This window comes from Grus americana, chromosome 2 (genome assembly GCF_028858705.1).
Source record: "Grus americana isolate bGruAme1 chromosome 2, bGruAme1.mat, whole genome shotgun sequence".
NCBI classification, from domain to species: Eukaryota; Metazoa; Chordata; class Aves; order Gruiformes; family Gruidae; genus Grus; species Grus americana.
The window spans coordinates 14,586,041-14,608,647 of record NC_072853.1 but is presented as its reverse complement, the minus strand read 5'-3'; the positions used below and the strand labels follow the sequence as shown (position 1 = coordinate 14,608,647).

At 40.5% G+C, this 22,607-nt stretch overlaps 2 protein-coding genes across 5 annotated transcripts in view; one reads left to right on the top strand and one right to left on the bottom strand.

The window, feature by feature from the left end:
• The window catches only part of COL14A1 (collagen type XIV alpha 1 chain), a 126,223-nt gene extending 124,069 nt beyond the window's left edge, over window positions 1-2,154 (top strand). The window contains exons 48-49 of one of the 4 annotated variants that reach the window (XR_008575809.1): window positions 622-1,278; window positions 1,372-2,153. Coding sequence is in view for 3 of the 4 variants with exons in the window: in XM_054816120.1 (XP_054672095.1) it covers window positions 1,186-1,388 (203 nt within the window). In the remaining variant the exon portion in view is untranslated. Of the gene's footprint in view, window positions 1-621 lie in introns of all 4 variants that reach the window. The other 3 variants (XM_054816121.1, XM_054816120.1, XM_054816122.1) reach the window with 3 other exon arrangements.
• Window positions 2,155-5,902: 3,748 nt separating this feature from the next.
• Window positions 5,903-22,607, bottom strand: part of MRPL13 (mitochondrial ribosomal protein L13) — a 38,823-nt gene continuing 22,118 nt past the window's right edge. Inside the window, exon 7 of the mRNA XM_054815146.1 lies at window positions 5,903-6,209. Within this exon, the coding sequence (XP_054671121.1) occupies window positions 6,185-6,209 (25 nt within the window). The 3' untranslated portion in view covers window positions 5,903-6,184. The remainder of the gene's footprint in view (window positions 6,210-22,607) is intronic.

Genomic DNA, 22,607 nt, shown 5'->3' with positions numbered 1-22,607 from the left:
GAAGGTGACCCCAGCGTAGTGACCAGGGGAAGTCCACCAGCTGATCCCAGCCCCTAAAACGAATCCTGTGTAGTGGGTTTTCGTCCTGTACGTCTTTGTGTAGAGCCTGCTCCGTCCCAACGGTCTGTGTGTTGAACCCCCACCTCCTATTGCTCGTGACAGCGGAGTTTTCCATTTGTAGTTTTTCAAACGTGTTGTTCAACTTCCCCTTCCGTGTGCCTCTGAATGGCATGAGAGCATGACCCTTACTAAACCCCTAGTAGTGTAACCTGACACGGGGATGCACGTGTCCGTCATTAACCGGCGAGGCAATCTGGAGAACATGATTCTTTCTATGTCTTCTCTGTACCCTACTTTCCCATCTCCTTATAGCACGGAGGGGCCATGGGAGGAAGTTAACACAATTACCAAAAATTATGTTGCCCAACCTAAAATCAAAACTTATTAGTAAAGCGCCAGTTCCTACAAATGTTACACATAAGGCATATTTGTTTGACGTTGACGATTTAATCTGCCTGTGAGCTGATTTGTATGTTTTACTTACCTGAATGTTTTTGTTGTCGTCTCTTCCTATCCTTTTCCCCTCACTTCCCCTCCCCGTTGTTCCTTTCCTGTTTTAAGGCCCAATCCCTTACAATGGCTACCGATCCAGAAGGTGAAAGGCTCACTCTGGTTCAGGTCTCATTTGGCTGAAGGTCAGAGGTGGATGCTGAACTGTTCTGTGCTTTCCATCAACGATATTGACTACCACTAATGAACTTACTAGCTGCTGTACATGCACTTTGCTTCCTTGCACTGCTAAAAATTATTGCCTGACCCATTTTTTGCCTTTTAATCATGTATTCTAGCCCATAATTGGAATAAGCTAAAGCAGGCAGGTTGTGCAGTGTATAACGAGTGCAGTATTACAACTGGACGTTTGACAAATCCCGGTGGTGGTTTCCAACTAACTTGGCTGTCTGTTGGTGGGTTTCCAATTGCTCCAGCTTATTAATTTTGTTGAATGTTTTCACTGTTCCTTTCTGTGAATAAAAGATGTGTATTTAAAGATTATATATCTCCTCACACACATTATATATAAATATATCTCTATATAAAATGTCAATTTCCTAATGATTGCTTTAATTTTCTACTCCCCTTCTCCTGTGTTAACCGTATGAATGCTCTTGGTGGTGGTGGGTTAAGGTGGATACGGTGAGCCAACTGATCAAGACATCCCAGTAGTGCAGTTGCCACATAACTCCTACCAAATCTATGACCCCGAGGACCTTTATGATGGTGAGCAACAGCCGTACGTAGTTCACGGGTCCTACCCCTTACCATCCCCGTATTCCCAGTCCTCCTATCCATCACCTCATCTTGCTCAACCAGAGTTTACTCCCGTTTGAGAAGAGATGGAAGCTCTTGAACTGAGATCCCCGGGAATTAGTCGCTTCACCAGGAAGATAGCCAAAAGGAGCGTCCAGACTCCAGCGCGCAAAAGGGTGAATGGGAAAAAACCCTCTCAATGAACTGTTTAAAAAAAGGGAAACGTTTTACGTGCATCTGTGTGTGGCCTTTTGTCCAGGTGCCTAACCTGTCACGGAAGAGGTTTACAGGCTCTTGAATTCAAGGAGGGAGAAAGAAAAAAGGACGTGCTCAGTTGACACAAGAAGTAATGGTAATTATCTTGCATGCCAGAACCTTAGTATGTTAGTGGGTTGGTGCTAGATGAAGATGAAAGGTCACCTGTAGATCTTTCTCTGGAGTACTGTTCCATACGCTATTCAAACTGTATCTAAAAAACTGCATCTGGCTACTTGGTGTTTGTAGAACCATTCAGAAAAGTTAATGTTCTTTTTTATCCGTGTTTTTCCAGTTGATTGTTCTGTTAGTTTTGGATGAATTGTTTTACTAGCAGAGTAACCCTGCTAAATTCACTGGAGAACAATGCATAATCAGGCTTCCTTGAACCCAGCTATTACTTTTGCAAAGAAATCTTGTGTTAATGGAATATTTTTTTTTTTTAACCCACATTATATAAATACACATGAATGTTCCATGGGAGCACACTGGTAATTTATTGTGAACCTCTTTCATTTCTGTTTTGTATGCAAATAAAAGTGGCAAGCTTTTTATACGTTAATTCTGTATTTGATTGATTTTTAACTTGGAACAATTGTTTAGGTCTTTGGGGAACAGAATAAAAAGAAGAAAATATGTTTTCTCTTTTCAACACTTTTGGGCAAGAGTTTTATTTTAAAGGCTGTAGGGACGTAGTATAAACAGTATTTCGCCTTTTTAAAATTGTATACGGACAAGTGTAGAGAGTAACTATGAGATGACGTGGTTGTACCACCTATGGACCTGAGATTCTGCACGTTGATGTGCCATGGGCAAGGGCAGAGTCGCGAAGGCAACTTGGGTCAGCTGATGACGAGAGGAAGGAAAAACCCCAACCCAGCCACGCGAGGGGCACAAAGCGACTCCTTACATTAAAACAAACCTGGTACATAAAGTGACTCAATAAAGAGCATTGAACAGCACTATGGAGACTAAAGCATCAAAGCAGGACTTAAAGTAGAAGCTCAAACCTGTTCATGCATAAGTTGAAGCCGAAGGTTTGGAACGCTTTTAATCCTGCCCTGTAGAGACAAAGAGAGGATGGGATGGCCTGTGGGTCCCGGCCCTGTGTTCCTGCCGTCTGTTCGGGCTCAGTAAGGAAAGGCCCCTCAGCTTCGGCCAGGGGCTCTTAACTCATCAGGAAGATGACAAGCTTGTTCCTTTGCTGGGTCATCTCAAATTCTCTGGCCTAGAATCTGCCCCATCACTGACCCAAACTGTTTGTAGACGTGACCAACACCCGCTGCTGGCTGCAGCCCGGGGCTGGTTCTGGCTAGGTGGCTAAGTTCCCGGGCTGTGTTTCTCTTTTCCCATTGTTTCTCCCACCACTTCCCTGGAGAAAGGTCAGAAGTGGATGGAAATGTGAGTTGAATGTCATCTCCTTGCAGTTAAAGCAGAAGGTAGAAAAGTATAATGTAGCTTACAGACTTTAAGCAGCTTAACTCCAGTTTACAGAATACTGAAGCACCAAGGGAGCGTGGCAGTGTGTGCATGTGGGTGTATCGCCCTGGCACACACAGCTGACAGTCAGAAAGAGATTGCTAAAATGAAATACAGGCTATGGCTGCATCACTGATTGACTGACCTGCTTGCCCGTGGCTGTGAACACCCCTGTTAACTAACCCCTGTGTGACCTCTCTCCCACTGGTTCCTGGCTGGGACCCTCCCACCCCTGGGCTGTACTGACATCTCCTGCTCAGCCCCACGGTGTACCGAACTTTGGGACTGGTGGAAGCGACTCTGAGGTCGCTGATGGCAAATCAGCGTTCAAGCAATTCATAATTAGTTTGTACCCTGGACTGGTTGTCAAGCGACACTGTAACCAACTCTCAGGTTCCTGTGGGACCAGGAAGAATGGTCAAGCAAATCTAGGCATGGAGAAGACAGCACAGCCCTTGTCAAATGCTTCGAAATAAAGCAGCTGGTGTTATTTGCCCCATAGGTGAACAGTCACTGGTCATGGTCTGACCAAATCGCCCAGTGCGCTGGTGCTGTGAGGTTGGTGTCACCCTGCTATGCCCTGCTGGGAGCAGCACTGGGCCCTCTGGCCCACGGGGACCCCTCCGGCGGTGGGACACGCACCTGACCAGCTGCCAGCACAGCCGTCTCCCCGCATGCCATATGGGATGTGCAGGCAGTGAATTAAACAAAGAGATTACTTGGGGGTAACAAATAAAGCAGGTGTAGTCATTACAGTTTTATAACTGAATTCCTATACTAAAGCACTAGTTAACTTGCTTTAACTTTATAATGACGTTTCCTGGCGCCCTGCTAACCAGAATGCTTCACGTACCACTGGTCCTCTGTTCACTTCTGGGGATACCACGGTACTAACAAGTACCTGGTGGGCACTACCAAGGAATAAAAATATTAGTTGGGAGTGGTACGCTTGCCAAAAAAAAAAAAAAGACACAGACACATATGGTCACCATTTTCTCCCAAATTCAGTCTCTGGCTAATCAGGATTGTCTCGCATTTTTCCAGACTGCCTAAGAGACTTTAGTTGCTGACTGTCAAGTATTTAGCACATGGTGAACAGCTGATGCCACCCAGACCTCACCAATAAAGTGTATGTATTGTGTCCTTACACAAAAAAAAGACCATTTACTTTAACTTTTTAAAAATACTTTTACTAGTTAACTAAATGTGGTTACCAGCTCAGAAATGAAGTCTGCACGTTCACTGGACAGGAACATTTCCTGGGACAATGCCAAGGAAATGCCCACTACCAACTCATTATTTCATATAATGAAATAGGATTATAAATAAAACAATCATTTTCTTCCTTTTGATATAGAAAACACAAATTTTCCTCATGTAACACTGTAAAATTTGGCCCATAACATACCAGCCTCTTCTACTACACAGAAAACAGCATGTGCTTCACTTATTCCCACACCAGCTTCGGCTGGCAGGTTTACCTGAGCAGAAAAGCAGTAATGAACTTCAGGGAAGTAATCTGCAGAAGCAAACTAATTTTTAAGACTTATTTTGCATCATTCAACACTTAAGTTCAGTTTCCTCATTTGGTTTTCATAACAAAAATGTTGCTGCTTTGTTCTTTAATACATTCTTTCAGTAAGGAAGCTCTGCTCCTGTGACTTCAATCAAAATCAGATTTGGACTTAAGGCGGGGGGGGGGGGGGGGGAAGAGGAGAGTATCTCCCTGTGAGCTGCCTTTGCTTCTGTCCTTTCAATAAGCCCTGTAACAAAACGTGTACCACATTGGGCTGGCAGCAGCCCCGCTCCGAGAGAGAAAGAGCCACTTCAGAAAACATTGTGGAGCCCCAGGTGGGTGCTGCAGTTGATGAACATGTGCCACCTTCAGCAGCTACGCCTGGCTGGTCAGGTGTGCTGCTTGTAACGTCTCCGCATCAAGGATGAAATAGTATTAGGAATATATTTAATAACATTCAGCATCCGGAGAGTAGAGTCAACCTTGATGTTGTCATTCAGCACACTAGAGATTTAAGCACAGAGCAGACTAACAAGAGGCTGAAAACCACTAAGATTAGTAAAAAAAAAAAAAAAAAAAAAAAAGCAAGCAGCTCTCGTGCTGTTTGTTACATGCCTAATTCATTATGCAGCTCCTGGTGGTGCACCTTTCCCACCAGCACAGTTTGCAGTTTGGGTGCAATCTATCAGACAGTATCTCCTCTGAACTTCATGCTGTCCTCGCTGCTCTGCAGTATTCCAGCAGTAAGTTCTGCTGGAACTGCAGCATCACTCTTCCAGCTTCCAAGGGACTCCAGACACCAAAATGCTGCAATCTTCCTCCCCATAGCAAAGAGGCCCTCTGTAAGCACAAACTCATTTCCCCTCGGCTTCATTTTTGGTGCTCCAAGCACACATTCTGACATATTGTATCAAAAGCTGGCCAAAGCTTCAGGATTAAGAATTATGGTCGGTGACCAACAGGCCTGCATAGACATCACTGTTACTTTCATACGGTATATTCACTCCGCATTCCAGAAAAGGCATCCAGAAGAACCACACAATCTATTACAGAAGCAATAAACAGCTCAGGACACTTTTTTTTTTTTACATCCCCCAAAGAGAGAACGAGTTCTACATGAACAATTCCCTTTTTCGGGCATTCTCTCAGCCATCAAGCTGTGTAAGGATGGACCACCTGTTTCACCAGAAAAGCAAATCAGATTATTTACCAACAGCGTGCCGTTCATGGGAGCTCTGTGACTGTAACTACTCACTGTCTGACTGCACGGAATGCCAGTTTTCAACTTTTAGAGTGAGATACTTCGTTTCAATAAGCAATGTACTGTTTCCATGAGATGTAATACTCATTTAAATGTATCAATTCTTTAATAATAGCCTTAAAGCAAATGTAATTAACAAATATCAGATCATACAACACACAGTACAGGTGGTATTAACAATATAGTATCTATTATTAGCTGTTTCAAATACAGTAATTTTTATAATCTTTCCAAATAAAGTTTGCTAACACCCATCAAAAACATTCTGTACAGAAGGGTTCACCAAGATGCACAGATGCTTCCATGTTAGAAGAATTTTTTTTCAAGGAGGAGAGACATTCCTGATGGCACTTCTTCTTTTATTATTACTTCCTTCGGAAATCTTTAGGTCTGGAAAAAAAAAAAAGAGAAGTGCTTTAAGAAATGTAGATGAACTACAGTTTTGCTTTAAGGATGCAGTACCAGCCATATCTATTTTTATTTCCTTATTCTGGTGCTTGAAGTCTTTGTGCTGAAGAAGAATAATATTTTCTGGATTATATAAAACAGCCAGAACAAATCAAAGAAGTTTACTAAGACCTGTAAGAATTTACAGACATCAGGGTTATTGGTCAAGGTGTTTCTTAGAAGCCACTCCTACTTCCTAAGCTAACCAAAAAGCATCTTTAACTGAATGCAGTCTCACTTTGAACACTGGTACTAATTTGTCTCCACTTTTAAAAAATGAATAACCCGTGCATAAGACGGCAAGTTTTAAGTTAACAGCATAGTCCACCACAACACTACAAGAAAAATTAAACCTGATGATTTAAAGAGAAACCTACTTTGAATCTGAAAGGTTCTGCAAATCCCTTCTACTTGGATGAAGAAATTTGTTGGACAAGAGAAAGTTGCTTGCAACCCTCTGCAATTTCCTATTCAAGCACGTCGTTGACTCTGCCTGCCACACATCCACCTGCTGTAGAAACCACATTCTCCCTGAACCGAGAAGGTTCAGAGTGGATGACGGTTTTCAGAGGAATGCTCAGTTTGAAGGCTAGATGCAAGTCTATATCCCTACCAGGTCCTGGAGAGAATTTAGGGCTCTGCCCAGTTGCCTCCAAAAATAAGAACAGCACAGGCTGATGGTGCCTGGTGTGCCCGGGACGCACACCGCGTGTGCACAGCATGAACAGGCTGCTCTTCCTGGCACACTGCACTCACACAAATACACCGGCTGCCATAACACGACCTGTTAGAAATACAGCAGCCCTTTATCCGTGACTCTTCTGGTTACTTCTCTCATATACGGATTGAAACAGGTGATGTGAGCTGTGTCTCACTAGAACTGAACAAGAGATGTAGTAACACAGGTTTTGGAAATGTGTCACAGGATACTAGGTCAGTGGATTTGCCGTGAAGTTGAATGAAAACAGTCTGGAGTACAGAAAAAGCTGCAATCCAAAATGGGAAAGCGAATTAAATTTACAACGGTGGTAACTTTTATCATTAATTTTGTTCCTCAATGCAAATGAAAAGCAGACAGCAATAGAAGCAGGGAGCTTACTTTGGAGACAGAGAGTTTAGATAGCTGCAGAGATGCCATACAGAAATCTAATACTTAATTAGTCATTAAAACCATATGTTGCAGATCTAGCATTTTTCAACCAATAGCACTGCAAAGTGACGTCATTTATGCAATTCCTGGACGAGCCTGTAGGTTCTTCTGTGAAAGCAACTCTGGAATTCAGTCTGTGCTATTTCAAGTGTATCATATAAAATTTGATGATTATATGAATTTTAAAGAACAACTATAAAGACAAGCTAGTGTTCACACTGTAATGAATCATAAAGCTTCTTTGTTTTCCATTTAAATGGCATATTCTGTATTAACATTTGGATTTGTATCTTTTGTGCATGAAAGAACTGCTGAAAGCACCATCTCCATTGTTTACATACTTGCTTAATGCTGGACTGGAACATACTCAACATTTGAGGGCAACTGAAAGTCAAGTCACATTTCCTAGAATCCTAGATTTCAGTACTCAGACATATTCCACATTTTGTTACCCAGATCTCACCCCTGCATACCAGAATATATATTTCCTTATATCAGACTGTTTGCGGTGCATTAAGAGAGCGGGATTTTGAAAAATTGTCCGCAGTGAGTTAGAAGTTTTCTCACTGCATCCATCCTAGACAGGTGGGCCAGTGCTGAAGGATTTGAGAGATGCAGCATGGTAAAGACATCATTGTCTTGCAGCTTATAGCTATTACTCTTTTTTTTTATAGGCCAGTTCATCCTCCTGCATATTGCTCAAAGGATTTTGTGTTTTTCTTTGAGTGGCAGATTTAAAACTGCACTCTAGGGTTACGTTGGAGAGCAGCAGAGCTAGCGGTCTCACAGTACTTTGTTCTGGCATGAAAATCCAGTATTTTTTTATTTCTTGCTTGTAATCTGCATTTCAACCTTGATGCTCGTTGTCTTAAAAGTTAAATGCAGAAAACATTGGACTCTTAGTTTGCAGTCTGACGAAGTTAATGAAGCTTAAAGGCAGGATTTTCTACACTGAAACACTTGTGTGAACAAATACAAAAGTTTTTAAAGCCTTTTCTATTGCCACAGTAGGCTTTTATGCCTACTAGTACTTGGCTTTTGGAGAACACAGTCTCTGCTTTTAAAGAGTCCTTGGCACCAGGAAAGCTAAAACTTGAAAAACAGTGCCTTTGGCAAAAGTGTTATAAATATTTTGTCAGACGAAGAATATGAACCCACAAAAACCTTGTCTACTCAGAGAGAATGATGAACTACTTGTGAACACCAATGGATAACTGCTCATTGATAAATGACATAAATCCATGCAAGAGTGGTGTTCTTTGATGGCAGCGCTTTTGCCCTTCTTCAGCGAAGCACCGAGATTACGCATTTGGAACAAAGGAAATAGTATCTCCTAGAAGAGATGGTTCAGAAACTCATGCAAAGGCAAGACTTCACATAGCTGCTTCTTTTTTCTTTTTTTTTAAAAAAAAGGTAACATTCTTATTCTGTATATTGACAGCAGGCTCCAAGACAAGGGGAAATAGGAGGCAGAATGTGGGAACTAGCATCTCTGAAAACTGCTGAAAGGCAATTATGGGTTCACTGAAAATATGCAACATTAGTCTGTGCAGTAGATGTCTGCCACCAAAACACTAAAAAAAAATTGTCCTACTAACATTTTATACTGCACATAAAAAGCATCAAGACACAGTCCAGTGAATTCTAGGCAAAATACTCAGCATATTAAATTAACATCCAATTACGCCATGCCTCTCAGTGCTTCTCTCTCTTAACAAATACCATTGAGTAAAAGAAACTGAAGAGCTGGTCCTAAGCTCTGATTATAGATTTCAAATCTCTTATATTCTCCCAACTTTCTCCCATACTCACAACTATCAGAAGAGGAATACAGCTGATGTAAAATTCTGATAATCCACAGTCACTGAAGCTTACAAAACAGGTAAACCTGCACATACCTGCAGTTTATAGCATCAGTTTTTGCTATGGAAAACAAAAGGTTCTTAGTGGTCCCCACTGTAATTGGTAGCGCTTTCTTCTTCCCAACACTGCAGAATTAAGGTATTCCACTTTGTCTTTTGATACGGATGCCAGCCCTACACTCTCAAATGCTGAATAAATCAGATGGATCAAGAGAGTTTTCTCCTTTACAGGGAAACTGTAACTTTTTTGTTCTGTACCCCACTTCAAGAAATAAGACTGAGGTCAAACTAAACCCTAGATGACAGGCTAAGATCTTCTCTACAGGCACAGTAGGTCTTGTTCAGTCTATTTTATAATCTGATTTCACTCACACATAAACCTGAGCATACCTCTTTGTAAACCAATACTCTACAAAGCCTTTCTACTCAGATATGTCCAATTTCTTAATAGTCTTGAATTTGCCTTAATTTTGAAAGGAATTACTATTCTTATCTCTTGATCAGTGACAGCTGTTAAGAATTTCAGCAAGTGTTAATCCAGTCTACAATGCCGAGAAACAGTACAATATCAGGAGTGAACGTGCATGCATTTAAAAAAAATATTCTGAAACTAACTCCCATTATGTAACAAAATAAGCCAAATGCCTCCTTGAAACATCAAAATCACAAGCTGTATGCACCTACGGTTCCTGTTTTTTTAGCCTCTACCACAACTCCCACATCAGTGAAGCTCCATCAATGACAGCAGTAATACTACTGTTGTATATGCTATGTTAAAAATCATAGAGTTTAAAATGCTGTGGTCCTGTGGCATTGCCAGTTTAGGATTCTGTAAAAAGCAGAATAAAACTTTGATTGTATTTTCTCAGGAAACAAGTTATTCAGAGTGTAAGAAAAAACAGAACTGAAGGAAGATTAACAAACTGAATGGTTAGTACTAATTTCAAAATGCAAAGTGAGATAATAAAGACAATCTTCACTGAAAAAATCCTTTAATATATTACATCATTGTTTCTAAAAGATGTCAAGATTAGAAAATAAAAGTTTTCAACTTCCTGATCTGCCTCTTTATAACTTATTCAAGATACCTACAGATTCTGAATAAAATACTAAGAGGAAAACGGTGGGAAGCCAGTTCTGCCTGGCTCACTACTACAAACTTTTCAGCACGCTAGTTAGCAAATACAGTGCTCTCCAAGAAAGGGATCTGTGAACTACCTGTGGCCCGTGAAGACTCTGCATGCCACCTGCAGGGTTACATGCTCAGCAGAGCAGAGAGAGGAATGGGACAACTGGTTTATAAAATTAAGAATTCTAAAGAAAAAGGACCTGAACAGCCTTATTATAAGGCTTTGTGAATCTGGTTATTCTTTTCATACCTATTATTTGAATGTAATGAAAATCACGAGCTAACTGTACACTGCATATAAAGGATGAAACGTCCAATTGTGAAAGAACTGTTAAAGGTTGGATCTACAACACTCAACAGAATATGCAAAATGTTGGTGAAATTAAGGACCAAACGGAACAGTTATTTAACCTGTCAGAAATAATGTGCTATACTTAAGGGATTCTGAAGACACCCTATACATCCAGGATATTTTTAGTGATTAAAAAATCAGAGCAATTTGTGAAATCTCACTGAAACTCAAAACTGACTTATTCTTTCTCAAAATTAGAGCCATTCAGATATATTAACAAACTCAAAAGATTAGTTGGATAGGGCTAACTCAGATATGCAAATGCTTCAGGTGAACTGCATTCACCTACAAATGTTTTGGGGGTCCTGGTGGACACTGAGTTGAACATGAGCCAGAAATGTGCCCTCACTGCAAAGAAGGCAAATGGCATCCTGGGCTGCATTCACCAAAGCATTGCCAGCAGGTTGAGAAGGTGATCCTTCCCCTCTACTCAGTACTGGTGAGGCCGCACCTGGAGTGCTGGGTCCAGTTCTGGGCTCCCCAGTACAAGGGAGACCTGGACATACTGGGGAGTTCAATGAAGGGCCACAGAGATGATTATGGGACTGGAGCACCTCATATATGAGGAAAGGCTAAGAGAGCTGTAACTGTTCAGCCTGGGGAAGAGAAGGCTCAGAGGGATTTCATTAAAGTATATGAATACCTGAAAGGAGGGTGCAGAGAGGACAGAGCCAGGTTCTTTTCAGTGGAGCCCAGTGACAGGACTAGAGGCAATGGGCACACACTGAAACACAGCATGTACCGCCTGAACGTCAGGGAATACTTTTTTACTATGAGGGTGACTGAGCAGGTTGCCCAGAAAGGCTGTGCAGCCTCCATCCTTGGAGATACTCAAAAGCCATCTGGACACGGTCCTGGGCAACTGGCTCTAAGTGGCCCTGCTTGAGCCGAGGGGTTGGACCAGATGACCTCCAGAGGTCCTTTCCAACCAATTGGTCTGCTGCAATACAATGATGCAGTTAGAATTGCTTTTCAGACAAAACTGTAACTGTGTGAAATCTGCATTGACACTGAAGAGAGAATTCACAATGGCAAGCTTTAGCCTAAGGAGGTAAGTCTCTTCAAGTCATCTCTAAAGTCAGTGAAGAAAGGCAGGGCTTTAACTAAAGATCCATTTTATTTATTCCAAATAAATAACCATGCTAAATTAATACTGAAGTTCGGTGACCATACACGTTAGAAGAAGAAAAACTTAAGCAGCTTCCCTAACAACCCCCACCAACTCTAACGTACACCACTTTGTGCAGCTGCATAAAAACAAGGTTATCTTTAATCTAGGTCAGTTCCTTGATTCGCTTTATTCTGTTGCTACACAAGTGGAATGGAAAAGCAGGAAAAGTGATGGATGATACTTAAAAACCAACCTTTTTGCCAGAAGAAATGTTCATGAAGCTATGACCTCAGCCTCTAAATATCTCAGATGGCAAACAGAAACTCAGAGTACAAAAAGACCTACTAGCAGAGTTGCAACTATGATGGGACTCCCCCCTCCCCATAATTTTCAATATTCTTTTTCAGTATGATGTGAAATGTGCTCTTCCTAGGGTATTTTTCCTGTCAAAGTGGACAGAACAGAGACCCTTTCCAAAAGTTAAATGTGTTCAATTTTCAACTCCTGGAGTGAGTATTTATTTCCATCAAGTCTGAACAGACTTGCTGCACAGTTCCATCTTTATTAAATTCTTGTCAGCACATTCCAGCAAAGATGTTTCCCTTTGCCTAGCAATGTTTTGTGGAGGTAAAACAGCCTCAGAAAAAATAAAATAAAATCAGCGGGGGTGTTACTCTGTGAAGGACAAATCTAAGTAATCACCAGTCTGTGTTATACTACAACTATCTTGATTTCAGAATTATATAGACCACCTTCACCACCTTATTTCTAGGCAAGCCAGAGAACACCTTGTAATACAGTCCTTACAGCAGACAGCTGAAAAATAGCATTAGTACCTCAAATAAACAATAAGTTTGAAGCTCTAGAGTAATACACGACACTGTCTATTTTATATGTAAAGAAGTTATTTTACAATCCTTTAGAGCATTTTGATTTTCAGACAATCCTTTGAAAAATATTTTTTCTTCATTTTTAATAGCTCACAATACTTCTTCAAAACTACACATTTTAACCCAAATTATTCTGCTGCTTAGAATTTCTACATGCACTGGGATTAGCTGTAACAATATAATTTATAATAGACATTGCTCTTCCTTCTTCTTCCAAAAGAAGTTACACACCTGCCTAGTTTTTTCAACCACATGCTGCTGATAAAACAGCATTTGATAACATGACCTGATCTTTTTTCAAGCTCAGAAGACCTGGGTAGTCATCTCTCCATAAACAATCTCTACTCAGAATACTTTTGTTGTTACGTTGCCTTGTCCGAGGCATTTCAAAAGAAGTTATACGAAGTCAAATGTCATGGAGTTCCTACGGTCATTCGTGCACTTACAAGCATGTATTCCTGACTGCTAACCAATGGTTTCAGAGCTGCCTATGTTAAGGAGTAAGATTGTCAATGCCGCAGAAAAAGTGACCTGTCAATACGTGCTCTTGACTCAGCAATGCACACCTGGTTTGGACGCTTTGAAGATCTCAAATTGCATTTTTCTCTTCACCTGCGGGCAATTATCTCACCATTGGAGAACGTGACCCAGGGAGCCAGAGTTCCCTGTACTTTCTGCAGTCTCACCAGGAATAATAATGTGTGCTCAGAAAGGATTTAACCTTGCATCAGCACTGTGAAAGGTCAGTGCCCGAAGGCTAACTAATGCTGCACGCTCATAAACTGACACAGGGATGAAAGCAGTGGTACAAGAGCAAAAGCTGAAAAGGATAGGTTTAGAATTCTGTTAAGATTTCACTGCTTCCATGCATGAGAAAAAACACTCCAGGTGCATTAAAACCCCCATAAAAATTAATAACCACCCTGTATGAAAGGCACATCCATCTCTTCCATTTATAGTCTGCGCAACTCTCCCTATTGAAAAAATTCACGTCTGGTAGGATTCCCATTTGCATCGGTTATCCATCAAAAAAAAAAAAAAGTATCAGTCTCAACTCACAGTTATCAAAATGTTTTAAGAGTAACTCATGCGAGGATTTTAGGTCTGTGGCTGCTATGACAGACTTTTTTCCACTGGCTTTTTTTTTTTGTCTTTTTTCCCCCTGTTTCCTGCAGAACAGTGGAGAGTTCCCCAAACAGCTGAATGAGTCTTCAGGATGACTCTGTAGTTTTACAGAAGTTCTGTGTGGTCTTCCTACACAGATTTCAAGAATTCTAAGTAACAACAGGGACAAAATCTCTCCAAACTTGGCTGAAAAAAAAAATACACAAAGAAATGTAGTTTAACTAGTGTTAAAGTATTAAATTACCCCCAAATTTGTTAAATTGTTTAATTTGTTAAATTTGTTATATTTGGATATAACCAATTATATCCACTGGCTCATAAATGTGTCTTTTAGGAGAGTTTATAAACAACATGGTTTCAAACAGAAGATGACAGATAGGGGAAGACCAATTAGTGCAAAGATCTTGTGGACTGATCACGCCACTTAGTACCTAGCCCTCAGCCAGTCTATGATCCGTTCACTCTGAGGGAGCAGCACACTAGATCTGGTATTGCTGTGATGCTCTTCTTCATATTTATGGAAATCACAATCACAGGAATGTGGGATTATTGCTAACTGATGACAGTCGGCTGCCTGCACAGGGTAATTCTATGGCTCATCTTTCATGTCTGCTTATCAATGACAGGACATGGTTTTTAGCCTTTTCTTATAACGAAAGGTTCCAAATAATTTGGTTTTGTGTAAAACCGTTGCACAATACGCATATAGCATGAAATTTGTGGTCTATCTGGCATACTTTTTAACGTTAATTTATGAATACAACTATAAAATTTTGAATATCTTAAGATTCATTGATATAGACAAACTTAAAAGACAAACTTCAACTCAGAGCCAGAATTTACTGTAAACTCCGAAACAAGAGGAATATATATATATATTTCAGGTACACTTTGCAAGTTGTGCCAAAGTCAATAGCTATTAGGTAAGTACACTATAGCTAAAGGGGATTTCTGAACATATTTCATCTGTTTGACTAATCACACTATTAAATCAAAACCCAAGGATTAGACATGGCTATCATTCTCTGTAAAACCAAATTATGTGGTTACACTCAAATATCAACAGAGTTTGGAGCTGGCAGGGAACTGAATCGTTCTTCTACTCAAGATGTACCTACTATCCCAGGGTAGCTCTAGGCCTCTGGTAAAACAATCAGTGAAACAGCTAATGACATTTAAACTATCATTAAATTTCCAATAACCACCTTGGCCTATTCTAAACCATGAACTTCTTGCTCTGCTTGGGGGCAAAAGAACCTTTTCCATATTGGCGTAGTTCTCATGCAGACTATCATCTCGGCTAAAAAGCATTTCCACAAGTATAACTTACTGCACTTGGAGAATAAACCACAGTAACAGAAGCTGCATTTAATAACAAAACAGAGTAAGAAAAGATGGCTTTATTGATACTGTTATGCCAGTACAGCTATAGTGACTAACCCTTTCCTGCACACACATAGCTTAAGATAAATCTCTTGTGGTCCTCAACTGCAGCAGGAGGTTTTTTCTACATAAAACTAGCACTTGTTCTAATTTTTAAAAAGTGTCCATAAATCAAGTTATCTAAACCAATGCTACTATGCATTTAACTACTCTTATTGAAATTAACAATGGCTTATCACAATTTAAAACGAACTGGTTACCACTTTCCCTAAAAACAAATTAAGCAAAACTGAACTAAGCTGTTTAAAATTACTGTCAACCCCAGATTTTGACCTGGACTGTATGAATTCTGTCTGGAAAACAATTTAAGTTAAGTCAATGTAATGTATATTGAAACTTCATCTCGGTAAGATGATGCTTTTTGCAAATGAAAGGGTTTTCTTTGAGTGATATATTCTGCTAAAAACTGTAGGACTGTAGAAAGAACAGCACTGCACACTTGGCTTTGTCCAAAGAATTAGGTTATTCTTCAAATAAACAGAGAAGTGGGTAAAGGAATGGTGAAATGCTTTCCAGACTTACTGTCAACACCAAACGTGAAAAAAGCAAATCTAGACATTTATAAAAGAGCAATTAAAAAACAATCTCATTCTAATTTCATCTCAGCAAGTAGTTCAACGGTATCACATAGAACCATTCTCATACTGTTTGCCAAATTCCCATTAATTTAGTTTCTTTTCTCACACATGAGATCAACAGTTTTTAGGAGAAAGGGAAAGTAGCTTGGAACTTTCTTTTTGAAACCCTCTTCAGACAGTTGAAGTGCCCAGTTACCCATTTCTTAAATCTCTTATCTTCAAACTCTAGTTTTAGATAAAACATAAGCTGCCCCCAAGTAAAGGGTATGAGAATCAGTAGCACTGGTGTGTTCCATGCATGCTGGAGAAAAGCCAGTAATTCATTTTAATAGGCTAAACAATCTAAACATGAATTTGTTGGATTTTTAAGATGATTAAGCTACTGACCCTTCTTGATTAGGGTCCAGTTGCTGCCTGCGGGTAAAACCTAATGTAGAGGAGAGCAATTTTCTTCTCAAGTATCTGTGTGGCTTTTTGTCCACAAGAATTGAGACGCAGCTCTGGTAGTCTGAACTGTGAGACTTAGTTAACTTCAAGTCTCCTGTTAAGTGAAATGCTACACAAAATCCTGAGATATTTTTATGCCCTTGCTCTAAAAAAAAAGTTACCAGTGATAGTTCCCAGATTTTAATGGGGGTTAATGATCTCCAGTTAGTTACTGGAAGTCCTACTGAAAACCAAAAAAGCCACAGAAAATGAACTTCCAGAGGGATTCCTCAAAGAGTACATTGGAACAGGACTGGGCTGTATTGGCAGGATAGCTTTTTCCTGGTTTATACAGTTTGAGTTTAGGAAAAAGTAAGACCGGCTCAAGTCTTTCACAGAAGTTTGTGTTGGCCACCTCTTCTCTCAACGCTGATACATGCCAGCCCTGCTTTGTGAGAGAAGATGAGCACTCAAGTTGGAGGGGCAGTACTTAACTCCTGTTACAGAAACACCCCATAGCCCAAGATAGGAACCAAACACTACCACGTGAGGCATGCTACAAACACAATTCAAACCCTAAAAACCTGCAGACATACTCTGCAACTAAGCAGGAACTAAGAAAAAGTCTCGAGGAATATATTTCACTGCAGAATTTTTAGAGACTCATGAATAAACACGAGATGGTCCTTATAAAAATAGCTCAAGACCTAACCATCTTTGGAGGAGATCTTTAAGGTTTTCTTTCTGAGCTTTGCCATATAGCTGGAGTAACCACTCCCACAATTTTTCACTTATAGAAACATAGAATTGTTTAAGTTGGAAAAGACCTTTAAGATCATCTAGTTCAAACGTTAACCTAGCACAGCCAAGTCCACCACTAAACCATGTCCCCCTAAGTACCACATCTACGTCTCTTAAATACCTCCAGGGATGGTGACTCAACCACTTTGCATGGCAGCCTGTTCCAATGCTTGACAACCCTTTTGGTCAAGAAATTTTTCCTAATATCCAATCTAAACCTCCCCTGCAGCAACTTGAGGCCATTTCCTCTTGTCCTGTCGCTTGTTATTTGGGAGAAGAGACCAACTATCACCTGGCTACAACCTCCTTTCAGGCAGTTGTAGAGAGCAATAAGGTCTCCCCTCAGCCTCCTCTTCTCCAGGCTAAACAACCCCAGTTCCCTCAGATGCTTCTCATAAGCCCTGTGCTCTAGACCCTTCACCAGCTTCGTTGCCCTTCTTTGGACACGCTCCAGCACCTCCATGTCTTTCTTGTAGTGAGGGGCCCAAAACTGAACACAGGACTCAAGGTGAGGCCTCACCAGTGCCAAATACGGGGGGACGATCACTTCCCTAGTCCTGCTGGCCACACTATTTCTGATACAAGCCAGGATGTTATTGGTCTCCTTGGCCACCTGGGGACACTGCTGGCTCATATTCGGCCAGCTGTCGACCAACACCCTGAGGTCCTTTTCTGCTGAGCACCTTTCCAGCCACTCTTCCCCAAGCTTGTAGTGTTGCATGGGGTTGTTGTGACTCAAGTGCAGGACCTGTCACTTGGCCCTGTTGAACCTCATACAGCTGGCCTTGGCCCATCGATGCAGCCTGTCCAGATCCCTCTGCCGAGCCTTCCTACCCTCGAGCAGATCAACACTCCCACCCAACTTGGTGTCGTTTGCAAACTGACTGAAGGTGCATTCGATCCCCTTGTCCAGAACACTGATAAACATATTAAACAGAACTGGCCCCAAATATTAAAGAGAACTGGCCCTGGGGAACACCACTTGTGACCGGCCACCAAATGGATGTAACTCCATTCACCACAACTCTTTGGGCCCAGCCATCCAGCCAGTTTTGTTACCCAGTGAAGCATACAGCCATCCAAGCCATGAGCAGCCAGTTTCTCCAGGAGAATGCTGTTGGAAACAGTGTCAAAGGCTTTACTGAAGTCCAGGTAGACAACATCCACAGCCTTTCCCTCCTCCACTAAGTATATCACCTTGTCATAGAAGGAGATCAGGTGAGTCAAGCAGGACCTGCCTCTCATGAACACATGGTGATTGGGCCTGATCACCTGGTCGTCCTGTATGTGCTGCATGATGGCCCTCAAGATGATCTGCTCCATAACCTTCCCCGGCACCAAGGTCAGACTGACAGGCCTGTAGGTCCCCAGAACTTATACCTTATATTTCACTGTAGAACAAAAAGCATTTTATAAACTTGGTATTAACTGCAAGTTATAATCCTGGTAACAGAGCACATCACTGGAAATACTCCAAATATCATTTCTGTATCTAACATAATGAGAGGTGTCTTTTGGTGTCGGCTCCTTGTAAAGTTATCTGAAGAAATGAACAGACAAAAAACTTAATAAAAAAAACCTGCCAGCATCTTACATTTATAAAAGTACTGTTTATAACATCATTTCAGCCACGTATCCAGGATATCGCTGGCTTCTTCTTCCTCTGTTACTACCTCTGTTACTACTATGTTCCAGAAATAATTTGGGTAACTAAAAGTAGGAACTTACACTAGAAATTATAGAATTGTGCAAGACAACTACTGTTGCACTTATCTTGTAAGACAACAAACAGAAAGGGCAACTGTGGCTGAAAGGATCTCTTAATCCAAAAGCCTTTCTGTTTACCAGGGCCTACAAGTTTGTTTGCTAGGAACATCAGCAGTAAGTTTCAGGTTGCCTGAGGTTGGCAAGGCTGGCTTTAAGGAACACAAAGCTAGGGAGAAACTGGAAGTGGAAGTTATCATTAGCACGGAATGTACAAGCGGATTATCAGAGCCATCTGCGGTTCCTAGGTCTCTGACATGCTTGTGTTTCATCACCTACAAACTCTTCTTTCCAAGAACATTATGATTCTCTGCTTTCAAAGCCACGGAGGGTTGCTGATGAACTACCAAGAATGTGTGTGCCATGCCATGGGGGTAACACACACTGTCAATACCTGGACCCTGCCCAGCCCATGCTGTTCAGCTGAAACAAAATTACAGCTTCAGACCAGGTCCTGCAACACCCTGCCTCAAAGCAGGATGTACAGATGGGGGCCAGAAATCAGGCAAGTTACTCAGAAAAATAAACATTTAAAAGGTGTTTGGTTTTCTTAAGCCAAATTTCAGAGTTTACAATACATCAAGCTTTAAAAACGTCAAAAGTGTTCAAGGACTTTTTTCCCCAGAAAGACAGTGAAAGGCTGTCTGGCCCAAGGAGAGCTCCTATTAAGGCTGGCAGTGGAACAGGCGCTCAGTATGCACGCCCGCACCAGCCTGAGCACACTCCTGGAAATCAGACGGCTCTGCTTTCTTAAGGGAAACTCTCAGGAATGCATCCATCTCACTGGAACAACACAGAGCTGCTGTTCTATGTATTTGGTAACATTCTTATTTAAATACTTCTTCAAAATTTCCTGCCTTTAATACTGTCTAAAACCATATATATCCAGACAGTTAAACAATTTTAAAATGGTATATAACAGGAAAAGTTACACATGAATCTGATGTATCCTTGCATTTACGGAACAGAATTGTTTGCTTAGTTATACGTGACTGGTGAATTCTGTGATGATTTCTGTTTAAAACTCATTTTAAAGACATACAATCTGAAACTTCAAACATACTTGAAATAATGGTTTCATTCATGGTAAAAATCTATGAAATCAAATTCACTCCAAGGAACTAGTTTTTGATCTTTCTCCCCTCTAAATGTGTCTGGAAAAGACATAATTTAACTTTCCTGTATCTACATGGTTTTCCACCACACTTATTTCAGACCTCTCCATCAAAGGATTTAAGAGAGAAGCTCTGCACAATTTGGGAACTCAATTGGTTCAGGTTAGGGATAAAAGGAAAGAATGCTCAAAGAAAATCTCTCTCACTGGAAAAATGCTGACATTTAATTCTCTGCTTTCATAGAGCAGGATCCGCTTGATGTCCGATCACAAACTCTGTTGTGGTGGAAGGAGGGGTGACGGGAAGGCTCTCCACTCTGAAAAACAAACTATTTGCTAGGTTTCCACACTGGACCTGTGCTTTCCTTAAAAACCATTTCCCTGGTTTAGCGTTCCACTTGGATATTGTGTATTTGTCTATGGTGTGTCAGTCTCCAATTACCAGCAAAATAGCCTTTAGAAAAACATCTATAGCAAGACATTTTGATACAAAATACAGGTAAAAAGTCCAATGAGATCATTAGCGGTACTGAGCATGTTCTCTTCAAATTTGGAAAGAAAATTATTTACATATTACTTCAGACTGAAGAGATTAAAGGCTCTTAATATTAGTAACTTCTCATATAAATTCAGTAAATTATATTCATTCTCTGTTATCTGTCTTATGGCTATTTTATATACAGTGAGGTACATTTCTTGGGAGTATGTTCTAATGTAAAACCTTAAAGATTAATTTTCCTGGTGCAATTGTGTTTACCTGTATTTTATAGCCTTACATACACAAGCTACGCTTTTCATTTGATCTTTTCCATTAAAGGATACAGCTACTTTTAAAGGGCTAATATAACTTAATTTTCTTTTTCTGTAGAAAGAAGATGTTCCACAAAGAGTGTCTTCCTCTAACTCCTTTTTTTAAATCACTCTCAGAGGAATTTAATTCCCTTTTGAACCATTATACTTTGTTAAACAGAGTGGACACCAGGCTCAGAACTCGATGGAAGATAAATAATAATTAAAAACAAAAGTTACCTAAGGCAGGAAGACTTATTAAAACCATCTGAAGAAAAAAAAGTTTATAGTTTTTCTGCATCCTTCATTTTCTGGTTTATTGTAGGGACTACTCTTACCGCTTGGAAGCTACCTATAGGTTCTGAAGAAGCTCACAGACCGAAGTACACCACAGTAAACACACAGGCCTTCTATATCCTAAATGCAGGACACAGGACACAGAAGACAAGAAAAGGCTACTCATTTCAGCGCCGTCTGCTCTCACCCAGACTTCTAAGATCCTGGTAGAGAGTAACAAACAATAGCCCAAGGAAAAGCCAAACAGGACTAACACTACTGGCAAGCTATGCATTGGGGTTCTTAAACACAGTTTATTAAAATATTCATCTATTTTACTATCTGTGTTTGTTTACTTTAATCATATATAAAGAACCATAAAATAATTTGCATCAGAAGATACCTCAAAAATTTATCAGCACTGCTCCCCCACTGAAAGTGGGAGTAACTTCAGCATTACATCAGGTTGCTCAGGAACTCGTGCAGTCAAGTTATGAGCATCTCCAAGGCTGGAGGTTCCACAACCTGTCTGGGCAGCCTGTTAGCTGGAAAAGAATAAAATCGCAAGGAACCCAAATAGAAAGTCAGTTTTGCATTCTGAGATAGAGATGTATCCCTACAATACTTGGATTTCCAAACACCAACTAATGTTCCCTTTACATTTAAAACTCTTCTGAAATAATTTTCACATCAGGTAGCTGTTTTTTCGGTACATCACAAACTGTAAAGAGTATCAGATTTACCTAATCATATTTTAATTAATCTGTCTTCAGTTTGTTTAACAAAACTGTCTACAGTATTTTGTCCCTTTTTTTGACTCATTTTTAAAAGAAGCTTTTTGCTATACACCTCTAAAAAGATGACATCATTAAAGAATATGTAAACATTTAAATCTTTGTTGCTTCTACAGTCTTTGAAAAGAGTAGTGCAAACACTACTTCTTCCATCGGCTCACCCACACTGAAAAAGTTCAGAACACAGAGTCTCTTAGACATTCATACAGCCTTTCTTTTACTGCCTTTGGTGCAAAGCTGTCTACTCTCAGACATTCCATCTGGCATTTTAATCAGAACAGTGACTGCCACAAGTCACTTTAAGTCTCCTTTTACAGACTTCTGTGTTTTACTTATCACATCAGAAAGTTATTTTACTAAATTTGCTCAATTCTGTATCTTTTATTTCATGACTAAGCGCTTCCTCCCATAGCACTCTGAGTACTACAGAATCACCATAATACATTTATTCCCTCAGTCAGGAAGAAAAACATTATTTTTCTCATTACTTCAACTTGGAAACTCTGACCAACATCAAAACTGCCAGAGAAGTGAGCTGAAGGTTAAATTAAAACTCATCTATTTGACACTAATAGCTGACATGCACACTGGTCTGGTTGCAGGCCAGGACAAGAAGCTGAAATTACAACAGCGACTACAGCAATGAGCCCTGCGGCTAGTGGAGAGATGGTAGGTAACCACCTTCATTCTTGATCCCTCTCCTAGGGCTTACCAGTTCCTGAGGGCAGAAAAGAAGG